The sequence below is a fragment of the Protopterus annectens genome, chromosome 4.part0 (genome assembly GCF_019279795.1).
Source record: "Protopterus annectens isolate FY-2018-M chromosome 4.part0, PAN1.0, whole genome shotgun sequence".
NCBI lineage: Eukaryota > Metazoa > Chordata > Ceratodontiformes > Protopteridae > Protopterus > Protopterus annectens.
In genome coordinates, this window is record NC_056733.1 from 1,117,891,623 (window position 1) to 1,117,904,382 (window position 12,760).

At 37.5% G+C, this 12,760-nt stretch overlaps 1 protein-coding gene across 1 annotated transcript in view; it reads left to right on the forward strand.

Annotated features, from left to right (window-relative positions):
• The window catches only part of RANBP17 (RAN binding protein 17), a 4,607,784-nt gene that overhangs the window by 3,191,230 nt on the left and 1,403,794 nt on the right, over positions 1–12,760 (forward strand). Inside the window, exons 17-18 of the mRNA XM_044069092.1 lie at positions 1,397–1,460; positions 1,544–1,652. Of these exons, the coding sequence (XP_043925027.1) occupies positions 1,397–1,460; positions 1,544–1,652 (173 nt within the window). The remainder of the gene's footprint in view (positions 1–1,396; positions 1,461–1,543; positions 1,653–12,760) is intronic.

Below are 12,760 nucleotides of genomic sequence, written 5' to 3' on the forward strand. Positions count from 1 at the left end.
TGTGCAGATTAAAAACAAAAGTACATGTCAGTGTTTTAAAGACTTCAGGAGAAGTTTTAGCTATTTTTTTTCTGAACAGGCTTATTTTTTATTTTACTCTGTTTTACTCTCATTTTTTAATTTTATTTATTTCCGTTTGTTGAACAAGATAGTCCAATTGAGCTCAAAGCCTGTTTTTAGTGAAGGCTTGAGGAGAAAAACTCCCATGTATATGCCAAAGCACGGATTGCAGACCTTGAAGTTTACATGACAAAAGAAAGCACATGATACATTATGTAATAGGTTTACATTCAAAAATGTGTCATTGTAGAAATATACATGGCAAAAATAATATGTAGATAAGTATTAGGTATGCACATATTTACATGCTCCATGTAGCTTCAATGTACATTACAGACTGTAAAAAGTTGAGACTTTGTAAACTGTATTGTAATAGAAACTGTGGTTAAGTTAAAAAAGGTAGCATAGCAGGAAAAGTGATGGAGTTTAGGTTAAAGATTGAGAATACTGTAGTTAGTTTAAAGTTTGCAGCAATATAAGCCATGTGTACATGCCTACAAAAGTAGGAGAGTATTAAAATTATTAGTTTAATATGTTGCAGTAGAATTATTCAGCACTTAATGCATAAGCAGCTCCAGGAGGATATTTTATTTTAGTTTATAAAAAGATTCTGATTTTAGATGAGATGTAATGTCTGCTTTTTGATAGCAGGGTATTTGTTTTATGTTGTACATTGTGTATTATCTTAAATTGGAATACATTATAGAATGTTGCAGTTCTAACCAGTTTATTTTTTATTGCAAGGCATTTTGATTTTTTTTTTAATAGTTTGCAACAGATTAAACTATTTTGTTGTATGTTTGCTCTAATTTGTGTAAATTGTATTTCTGTGTTATGATGAGAATTGAAGCCACCTTGAAAGTAATTAGGTTCCATATCTATTCTGTTAAGTAAAATGTTGCTTGTATAACATTCCTTGTTTCTTATTTGTTTTGGATGTGGTATGTTTAATGTAATGATCGAATTTCAGGGGTTGATTTGTAATTACCCCTAATAATTTAATGTGAGATACTTTTTGAATTGTGATGTTTTGTTTTGATGTTATTTTGAAATCTGTACTTTCCTTTTGAGCAGTGGCAGACACTTTTGATGACTCCAAAATTAACACTGCTGCCTGCCTGACCATGGTTTTGTTGTTGGTTTATGATGTTAAGGAAAGTTAAGCAATACAGATTTTTGTGCAGTCATCTGGGTGAAAGCTATGGTAACTAGCAGAAAATATATATTTTTAGTTGGCTTAGTAGCTCTTTGTATGTTTATATTTTCTATCATTCTTAAAATATGTTGAAAGATACAGTTAGAGCAGTATGTAATTTGTTTTCCTTAACATTTTAACATATATTATTTTAAAAAAGCTTGTGAAGCTAGATGCTGTGAAGTTTATGCTTCAGAATCACACGGTAAGTCTTTCTGTCCACATTGCATTATATTGAGAACTAAATAATAGTTTTTGTCATTGATTTCTTGACATATGTTCTGACAGAATGAGCACTTTCCTTTCTTGGGCATCAATGAACATTTCAGCTTGAGTGACCTGAGGTGCCGCACTACATTCTACACAGCCCTGACTCGTCTGCTGATGGTAGACCTGGGTAAGGTTGTTTGTTTATTGTGTACAATTCATAAGGTACAGTAAAACTGTAGTGGATTTGATAGGGAGAGTGCAACTTACATTTAGATACATTCCATTTTTACATGTTATTCCTCACTTTGCCTCCATTGCTTCCAGTCATCAACCTCCTCCTGGCCAACCAATGTATTCATGCCCCATCGCCAGGGAAAGAATTTACTCGGAGTGGACATCACTGAGGAAGTCATCATGAGTGGTTGAGAATTTTCATATTTTTTCCAGCCCTAACTTCCCTGCACACATTTGGCTGTGTGTGAGGTAGAGGGTGTGCAGTGGGCTGATGGTAAAAAACATCCCCTCTCTTCCACAAGAGGTCATCCTTTAAAGCAATCCCACCCCCACCCCCCAATGCACATGAATTGTTTTTCTCCAGTCTCCACCGGGGAAGTCATGCCTGCCTACTGTCCTTAAGAGCTTGCAACATCAACAACCCCCCCCCCCTCCTCCTCCCAGGAGAGGTGAGCAGACCATGCCCTTTAAGAGCTTCCCCTCCCTGCCTGTCTACAGCAGTATTGGAGCCACTAATCAACCAGATCATAGTCAGGGCTCCTAACATGGAGAGAGGCTACACTAGCTACTTATGTGGTTTCTGGGACTCACTTCTTGCAAATGTAGCTTTAGGCACATACATTAGGGAATAGGTGTCATGATTTTTTTTTCTTTTTTAACAAGAAATATCTTTATTAAATTATCACTTATGGCATAGGCAATCATATATTTATATAAATGAAAACAAACCATATTGGCATAATCTTAGTTGCAAGCATTATACATCACAAACCATACTGACATAATTTTAGTTGCGAACATTAGACATCATTTATAATCTGCTCAGTCATTGACACTCAGACCTTACATAACTCATTCAAATCCTGCCTCTTTTAAACCTTGTTCCTCCCCTGTATGTATTGTTCCCACAATTCCCATTTTTTTCCTATGTAATTTGCTCATACCCTTTTCTAAAGATCAAACCCGGTTGTTTTATCTTTGTTAATATATTCGCTACTTATAGTACAGTTGGTTTAGACTTTGATTTCCATTTTCTAGTAATTGCTTTTTTTGGCAGCCACCAAAATTAGACTCAGCAAGGCCTTACTATGTCTTAGCAATTCCAGTTCTGTATCATAGCTCAGAAAAATAATTTCCGTAGATACACCAGTTTGCTCACCCAGTATCTCTGTTAGAGTAGTCTGCAGGGAATCTTTAAAGTCTGCCAGTTCATTACACTCCCATAAAATATGTTCCCAGTTACCCCTTTCTTCCCCATCACATCTCCAGTATTTGCTGTCTACCTGAGGAAATATTTTCTGGCGTCTACATGGGGTATAAAAATACCTCTGTAAATATTTCCAAGGAAAAATCCTAAATCTTCTAGATTTTGTTGCATATTTGGGAGATACACATATATCACCCATTGTTTATTTGTGAATTGCGTATCCCGTCTCTCTTTTCAATCCTTTCTTACCTCCTCTGATTGATTTTTATAGTTATCAGGCAATATTTTATATCCTCTATTAGTTATTCCTTTTTAACAGCAGCTTCTGTTCTAGATTCTACTAAAAACTCTACCAGTGTTGGCCTTTCTTATAGGACCCCCTTATTTCTTTCTCTTTGCCTATACGTTATAGCAATCCTTGATAGGGGGGCAATCTCTAACCTGCAGTCCAAATAAATTATTAATGTCTTTCCAGTCTGTTACCTTTCCCTCTCTAGTTATTTGCTTCCAATACCTTGGTTCCTTTGTCAGTTTTGTCCAATAAATTCCAGCCCCCTCTTGCCTATTGTCTGTATCCCTAATTGCAGCCATCCCTATCGGCAGAATTTTCTTTCTCCATTCCTGTGTTGGCTTAGTTCTTACAATACTTTCTGCTGCTTTATGAGTATAATATTCTGTTTGATTATTGTTACTCTTCTTAAAGATCCGTATCCAAAATCCCAGTCTCTCCTTGTTTCTTGAGCTTCCCCCCTATGTCATCATCATGCTTTCCACTTTGAATTATAGGTTTCTGCTTGTGCTTTGTATAGAAGCCTCTACTGTTTAGCTGTGAAATACCCCTTTAAATAAGGCAACCCCAGTCTGCCTGGTTCTATTGTAAGAATCAGCCTATCCCACTTGACTCTTGCCATCTTCCCCTCCCAGATACAATCCTTCGGCTCTTTATTACTTTCTATCCGCAACTTTTTCTCTAATTGATAAAAATATCACTGACCTGTGTATAAGACTAAAGGGACTAAAAACATTTTAATTACAGTACTAACCAATTTGCAGAGCTCCTCTAGATCTAAATTGGAACAGTGCTACAATAAAGTGGCCAAGTTTGCCATCAGCTCTAAAACTAGAACCCATCACTGTTTATCACTAAATAAAACTTAAACTAGCTAGAATTCCCCAACTACTACCTTCTACCCAACTTATAACACTCCACAACATGGTCAACTATACCCAAGCCTGCCCAGCACTGAACAACATAATTACTCCATACATACCAAGCAGAACACTTATGTCTGCAGATAAAGACTTTCTCTCTATATACAAACCCTCTAAGAAAGCTGGACAAAGTTTCTACTCTCATTATGTTGTAAAAGCATGGAACTCTCTTTCATTTACTGCAAGAGCTACTACTAACCTACCTGCCATTAAATCAGTACTGAAACAACACATGCTCAACTCCTGGCTGTGCCCCTGCTCTGATCCAGGCTAACTTATTATTTATTTGCATTTATTTACCAGGAAGGTCCACTGAGCCAAGATGAACCCATTTTCAGTGGAGGCCCAGGGAGAAAAGCTCCATATGAACAATTGCTTACAATACAGTAGGAACAGCATCAGAATAACACAAGACCAAGGAACATTTCGAGTCAACAAATGAATACAGCAGTTACAGCATCACAATAAAACAAGTCCATGGAATATTTAGTTTCAACAAATGAATACAGTGCAATGTAGGATTCTAAAAGTAACAGATATGGATTTATACATAGGTACTATGTTTTAGTTATCAAACTAGGTTATCATGTTGGTATTTTAGGTTCTAATAACATAGTATGAATATTAACAGCTTATACGGTCAGAAATGTAAAGCCTGTTAATTCAGTATTTAGTTCCGTATGTATTCTACAATAGAGGTCTTAAGGAAGTTTTAGTGGACCAAAAGAATGAAACCAGAAGTTGTAGATAGAAGGTTGTGATATACAGAGGAATAGTAGAATGTGAGAAGAGTGGAGGAAGAGCCAGTCAGGTTCTTAGATGTGTAGTATTGGTGCATGTACATTGCCATAAGAAGGAAAGGTGTTGCTTCAGGTTTTTTTTAAGCAGTTTTTTAATCAGTATGTTGTTATGTACCACAGGTTCATAGATGATTTCATTTTCTTGTGTAAATGAGGTGTTTTTTATTAAGGATCTAGATAATAATATATTTGGTATTAAGTTTGATGGACTCCAGTTGGGTGAGTAAATAGTTTTTCTGGATGTCGCTTTGACAGGGGTGGTTGGTGAAAAAGTAACAACTGGAATACATAGGAAATTTATTGATAATGACCATTTTCTACATAAATCTAGTTGTCATCCACCCAATTTATTGAATTGTCTTCCTTATGGGAAATTACTAAGGGTATATAAATTGTGTAATAATAATGTAGAGTTGTATGAAGTATTGTGTATTACAATCAGTATTTTTTTAAAGTGAGGGTATTGCTTAACTGATATTAAGGAAGCTTTGAATAAATTGATTCATACAGTGTTCAGTAAGTCTAATTCTGTATATAATGGAGAATGAATTATTAGTAAGAACTGAACTATTTACAGTGAGAAAATAGAGAAATTTGACTATTTACAATTTTTTATAGTCACGCTGTATATTTTTTTCTGATAAGCAAGTGAATATTATTAAGCAATTTTGACCTTTTTTGTTTGATTTTAAAGAATTTAAAAATGTATTATGTAGATACCCTATGTTTTTTTTTCTAAAGTAAGGAGCATTAAGGATATTATTGCCCATAATAAGTGTAGAAGACCTGTGGACAGAATATGTAGAGAATTAGTACCTAAGGGTACTTTTACTTGCTCTAAATGTTCAGTGTATAGTTATGTAGTAGACTGTTTTAAATACATTAATGGATTTAAATTTTATCCTAGGAGCCAATATGGCTGTTCTACGAGTACTGTAATATATGCTCTTAAATGCCCCTGCAGTCTTTTCTATATAGGTGAGATTAAGAGAGCTTTAAGAATTAGACTGCAGGAGCATGTTAGGGATATAAGATCCCACAAATTACTAGTCCTGTAGCCATGTATTTTAAATCAGTTCATAACAGTGATGCTTCTTTACTTAAAGCTAGTATTTTGGAGCAGATTGAATGTGATGTGGATAATTCAAATGTTAAAACCAAATTGTTGTATAAGGAAAGTATATTTTGAATGTTTGTACTTTAAATCTGGGTGGGCTTAACACTGAATGCACATGGAAAGTTTTGGTTTAATCCCATTTTATGTGAGAAAATGTGTTTAGTTGTTTAATTGAATGCTGTTTTAATAATATATAAGGATTGTGGGTGGATGTTTTATTTTGTACTCCTGGAAGGCACCAGTTGCCGAGGCGCTAGAGAGAGTGTGTTAATAAACCCCTGTTTCGTGGATCATACTGACTTTGGTTTTCTTTGAGTGTTTTTTGGCTTTTTTTTTAAGCTAATTGGATTACTAGTGGTCCTGATCAATGGTGGGAGAGTGTTCCATAGTTTGGCAATAGTAACAGAGTAAAGCATCTGGCCAGCAGATCAGTTTGCTTTTTCTACTTTCAAGGCTACCTGGTTTTCAGATCTGAGGTGTTTGTCTGGGTGGTAGTGGGTAAGAAGAGTGGTGAGGACAGGGTAGTTTGCTGGCTTGAAGATGATTTTATGTGCTGTGATTAATTGCAGGTATGAAAGACAAAGTGGAAATTTGAACCAGTCTAGAAGGTGTAATGAGGACAGTGGTGGGAAGAGTATTTTGCATTGGTTGTGAACTTAATTTTATTGTAGCATATCTCAAGTATGGATTTCAATGAGGGCTGAATATTGGTAAGGAGAGGAGCTCCATATAAGAGAGTGGGTAGTAGAAAGGTGGAGGGCAAGGGTTTGTTTGGTGGGATGGAATTGTTCTTGTCTGTAGAGCATGCCAAGTTTTTGGTGTGCTTGTTTAATACCGTTGTATATGTGCAAGTCGAATCTATTCACCTGATCTGAAAATTCTGCAACTTTCGTCTACTCTACCCATCTCTACTTGCATATCTTTACCAATCATTTTAATACTTACCATCTACTTCATATCAGTGTACCTATTCACCTGTAATTCAGACAGTTTGCCTCTACCTGTATTAAGTATAATATTTACATCTCTGTATGCAACTATAACTTCTCAACTTTTTGTTATTTGTGTAAAGATAGTAACTTTTCAACTTTTTATTATCCGTATAAAGACTGTACTTTATATTATATGTATAAAGATTGTTCTTATCTGTTGTAATTGGAGCTATTCTCCCTGGGCGTCCTCTGAAAACAGGTTCTTTCTTACCCAGTCAGACATTCTCGGTAAACAAATGTCAAGTAAATAAACTACTTGTATCTTACTATCCATATCCGTATAACAGAGCATCCAGTTTCAGTTTTTGTATTATCTTTTGTTTAGTCTCTTCCCACATATCCTTAGCTGCCACATCAGAATAATTTTTAATCCATACTCTTAAATACTTCATTTTATCATGTCCCCATAAATGTGGATATTGGTGAACCAATTCATTTGTTGGTACATAATTTACCTCTATTGCCTTTGTTTTAGCTTCTTTAATTTTGAATCCTGAAAATATTTGAAACTGTCTCAAAATGTTCCATGACACTGAAATGCCCTTTTCTGGTTTTGTCAGGTATAAAATAATATCATCTGCAAAGAGAGACAGCGTTTCTTGGCTACCATATAACTTATAACCTTGAATTTCTGAGTCCCTTATTTTCTTTGCCAATGGTTCTAAGTATAATGCAAATAAAGGGGAAAGAGGACACCCCTGCCTGTTTTCCTTTGCTGAAGCTGAAATTATCATAGAGGAACGCGCCCACTTTAACTTTTGCCTCTGATCCTTCATATATCCTAATCAACCTTATCATTTTATCAGAGAATTCAAATGCTTCCATTGCCCTGCTCAGAAAGTCCTAGTTTACTCTGTGAAATGCTTTCTCTGCATCAAGACCCACCAACAACAGTAGTAATTTCTTACATTCTGCTTGCCTCTGGATCATCTAATGTTCTGTTAATTTTGTCAAATGTTTGCCTCACAAAACCACATTGATCCATATCTATCACTTTTGGCATCACTTGTGCCATTCCTTTAGCCATTATAGATGTAAACACTTTATAATCATGGCTTAGTATTGAAATAGGCCTGTATGAAGCTGGATCTGATGGGCCTTTACCCTCTTTAGGTATTACAGCTACCACCACTTTCTTCCAGTATGTTGGTACTTCTGCTCCTCTTAAAATATTTTTAAACAAAACCTTCGCAATTTTTACCATTTGTTCCCTTCTAGCTTCCAGACTTCCACAGGAATACCATCTATTCCTGGGGACTTTCCTGTGGATTGGTTATATATCACCATTTTATCTCATCTCCTCTTATCCTGTACTCCAATAACCGTGAACTTAGATCCACTATCAAGGCACTAATCGCAATCTCCAAAAGCCATTACAGCTCTGGTGACTCCCTGTATTCTAGCAACATTGCCAAGATTTGGAACTCCCTATTACTACAAATCAGGGTGCAGCCTAATAAAACCATCTTCAAAAAACAGCTTTTTTCCCACCTAAACAACTCCTGGGCATGCAACTGCCTAGCACCTGGCTGACATATGCAACTCCTTTCCCCTACCCACTATCCAACCTCCTCTTTAAAACTCCCACAGATGCACTATGTATTATCACAAGTTACTTGTAACTGCCTAGCACCTGGCTGACATATTCTAACTCCTTTCCCTTACCTACTATCCAGCCTCCTCTTTAAAACTCCCACAGATGCACTATATATTACCATACGTTACTTGTAACTGCCTAGCACCTGGCTGACATATTCTAACTCCTTTCCCCTACCCACTATCCAACCTCCTCTTTAAAACTCCCAGAGATCCACTATATATTATCACACATTACTTACCAACTCACTGCCGCCTACTGCCCCATCTATACCCATTAACTGTCCCCTAGACTAAGTAGAAAAGCTTTCCCTTAAAATGTAACTGCACTTTATATGAACTTGTCTATATTCTCCTCCTTTTTTATTTTTCCTTTCTTGTCTTATCTTCAGTACGTCTTCAAGATTATCTCTACTATACATAGTGCATGAACAACAATCAAATATTACTACCTGTTATACTTTTAATTGTATGTCTAAACCACTATGCTTATGTAAATAGTTTATGCAATCATATGTTATTGTCTGCTACATTTTTATAACTGAATGTGTAAATATCTTATGTCGAGTATGCTAGCAATTGTTCTGGAGCTTTTCTCCATGGGCCTCTGCTGAAAACGCACAGCTCTGTCCAGTCGGATCTTCCCGGTAAACAAATGTAAAATAAAATAAATAAATAAATTATCCTAACTGTTAGTAATTGAGCCTCATCTACCTCTAACCTTGGCATATTTATTTTTTCCATAGACATTTCCATTTATACCTTTTCTTGATTTCCATATTTCTCTGCCTTGTACAGACTTTCATAGAATTTCCGAAATATTTCTAATACCTGTAGAGGATCTTTTGTTATCTTCCTTGTTATATGCTCCCTAAGCTTGGTGACAGCCCTTTCCACTTTCTCATGCCCGAGTCTTTGTGCTAAAAGTTTTTGTGCTGTAGAGTTATTATTAAAAAACTGTTGCTTAACAGCAATCTTTCTAAACTCATGCATATTATCGAGGTAATCCCTTATTTTCTGTTTAGCATTTTGCAGTTGCTTTTTTTTTTGTTCTGTGAGATTCCCACTATTCTGCAATATTTTAACATTTGCCAGTGGCTCCCTATTACGCTGTTGCAGATGCAGGTTGTTGAATGCATCTTTGTCGAACTGAAAAGCGCGAAAAGGCAAAATAGCAAAGCGGCTTTTTAGCAAATTCTTTCCCTGGGAAAGAATTTGCTTGCCCACTTTCATTACTTTGCCGTTTCTGACACTGTAGTGCAATCTCGGAGTTGGTATATTTAAGTAGGGTGTATGGGGGATACAGCCCCCACGTCAGGGGGTCGCCCCCCACATTATGTAATGTTTTACATTTTTTTTTTTTGGAACAGCGATTTTTTTCCTTGGAAAAAAATCTCTGTTCTGAGGTTTCGACGTTGTAAGCATTCACTTACATTTGGTCGATTATGTGTCGTTCACTCTTCTGCTCGTGCAACATCATAATATAGACCCTTTGCCAGTCCCTCTAAATAATGCCTTTTACTTCTTAACCATATCCCCCTTTTATTTCCACCCTGTTTTTAAACTCCACTTTAATTTTATCCCACTCACTAGCTATGTTTTAGAAGAAATTTCTATCTTCTGTAATAGCTCCTGAATAATTTCCACTATGCATTCCTTAAATTCCTCTTTTTTCAACTGACAGGTGGGAAAGCGCCGAGTCTCACATTTATTTCATTACCCTGTGTTTTTATTTTAGTTATTATTAGTGCATGATCTGAAGTAGATATTGGGTGCATATCAAGACTTTCAGTTAAATGCACACGTTCCTGTGAAATTCTGTCTAGCCTAGCCCAGTTTCTGTATCTTTGGGCATAATATTGTTAATTTACTCCAAACTTCTAGTACTCAGTTCACATCTTGTATGCCAAATATTGTCATAAATTTCTTCAAAAATCTATCCTCCTTTGTTATATCCCCCCCCCCAACACATCTTCACTGCTTGAAATCAAGTTCCAGAGAACCTACCTATAAGTAATATTCCTTACTGAAAGCTGATTATTTCTCCCAGAATTTTTTAAGCTCCATTCTAGCAGTTTTAAGTAGAATATAAATACATACCAGTGTAATCCTCCTCTCTTTCCAGTAGCAACTTAGTACTACAAATCTACCATTATCCTCTCCTATCACCATTGGATCTCCTCTTGCAAATAACTACTCCTCTTTTCCTTTGTCCCAAGTATTCCACTGCATAACCATCCTGAAAACCGTTCTTTTTCAAATTCACATGTTCATTTCTTTCTAAGTGTGTCTCCTGTAGCATAGCTATTTGCACTTTAATTTTTTTAATATAGTTCACTACTCATAGGTTCATAGGTAGGTTCTAGGCTTTCGGCCCAAGGGCCTACATAAGCCTAGCCAACAAGGTTCCCTGGCTTACGCCACCCAAGAAAGTTATTTTCCTGTGCCACTGTTGAGCAGAGACACAGAAGTGATCCCCGGGGTGTATTTCCTATTTCCCATCCACTCATCAAGATTTTTCTTGAAGAGTGCTAATGAAGAACTTTGCTTGACATAGATGGGTAGCCTGTTCCAGAGTATGGGAAGTCTCTGGGACAGGAATCTATCCCTCCAGCATGTCCTGTTTATTGTGGTGACAAGGTTTAGGTCCCTAGAATGTGTAGCTTGGAGAGATTGGGATTTTTTTAGGTGTAGCATGTCCAACAGCTCTGGGTTTGACATAGCTTTATATGTTAGGCAGAGATTACCTCGGAGTGGGCGATATGCTACGGAGTAAAGCTGGAGTTTTTTGAGGCGGTCAGTGTAGGGCATTTGTTTGAGGCCAGTAATCCTCTTTGTGAGGTACTTCTGTGGCCTTTCCAGCTGCTGCAGATGTCTTGTGAGGTACATTCCAAAAGGGGCGTTGTACTCTATAATGGGTCTAATGAGTGTTGAGTAGAGGGGAACAATGACCTCTTTTTTTCTGGATGAGAACCCTTTTATGATGAGGTGTGCCACGTAGAAGGACTTCTTGACTACTGTGGCGATGTGACTATCAAAGGAGAGACTACTGTCCACCTGTAGGATGTCCATATCATTTGGGGACACAGGTAGAAACCACACTCTCCAAAGCTAAGAATCCAGCATTCATGGGACCAGATGACATCCCAGGCTGTGTACTACATGAACTACAAAATGAACTGGCACCTCACCTAAGTGTCATGTTTAATCATAGCCTTATCTCAGGCTTCGTGTCCACTGAGTGGCGCACAGCTACAGTTATCTCACTTCACAAGTGGGGATCCACCTTGGATCCCAGGAACTACCGTCCAATCAGTCTGACAAGCCTGATCTGCATGGGCATGGAACGCATTATCATGGAACTTATAAACAAAGACATTGGCAACCTTCAAACACTGGACCCCACCCAGTTTGGGTTTGTGAAGGGCCGATCTTGTCTCCTGAATCTGATTGACTTCTTCGAATCAGTCTCCAGAGCTGTGGACGAGGGTAAGGCAGTCCATACAGCCTATCTGGACCTCGCCAAGGCCTTCGACACCATCCCCCACTCTGGAATCATAGATAAACTTACTAAGCTGGGTATAAATCCCTACGTCACTCGATGGGTTGCCAACTGGCTTACTGACAGAACCCAGACCGTAAAAGTAGCCGACTCCAAATCCAGCTGCAGACAAGTGACAAGTGGAGTACCTCAGGGTTCAGTCCTGGGACCACTCTTGTTTGGCATCTACTTCTCTGAAGTACAGGCCAACACTAAGGGACTCTGGCTAACAAAGTTTGCAGATGACTGCAAACTGGGAGCCATTATTGAATCCCCAAATGATGTGGATATTCTGCAAAAGGGCCTTACAGAAACAGATGCCTGGTGCCAGAGCCATGGGCTCAAGCTTAATTCCAAGAAATGTATATTTATCCCCTTTGGAAAAAAACATGTACCCGTGAATTACCACATAGGTGGCAGGACACTAAACATCGAAAGTGTGATGAGAGACTTAGGGACACAGGTGGACAGTGGTCTCACTTTAAATAACCACATCGCCACAACAGTCAGGAAATCCTTCTATGTGGCATACCTCATCACTAACGGCTTTTCTTCCAGAAAAAAGGAGGTCATTGTCCCACTGTACTCATCCCTCA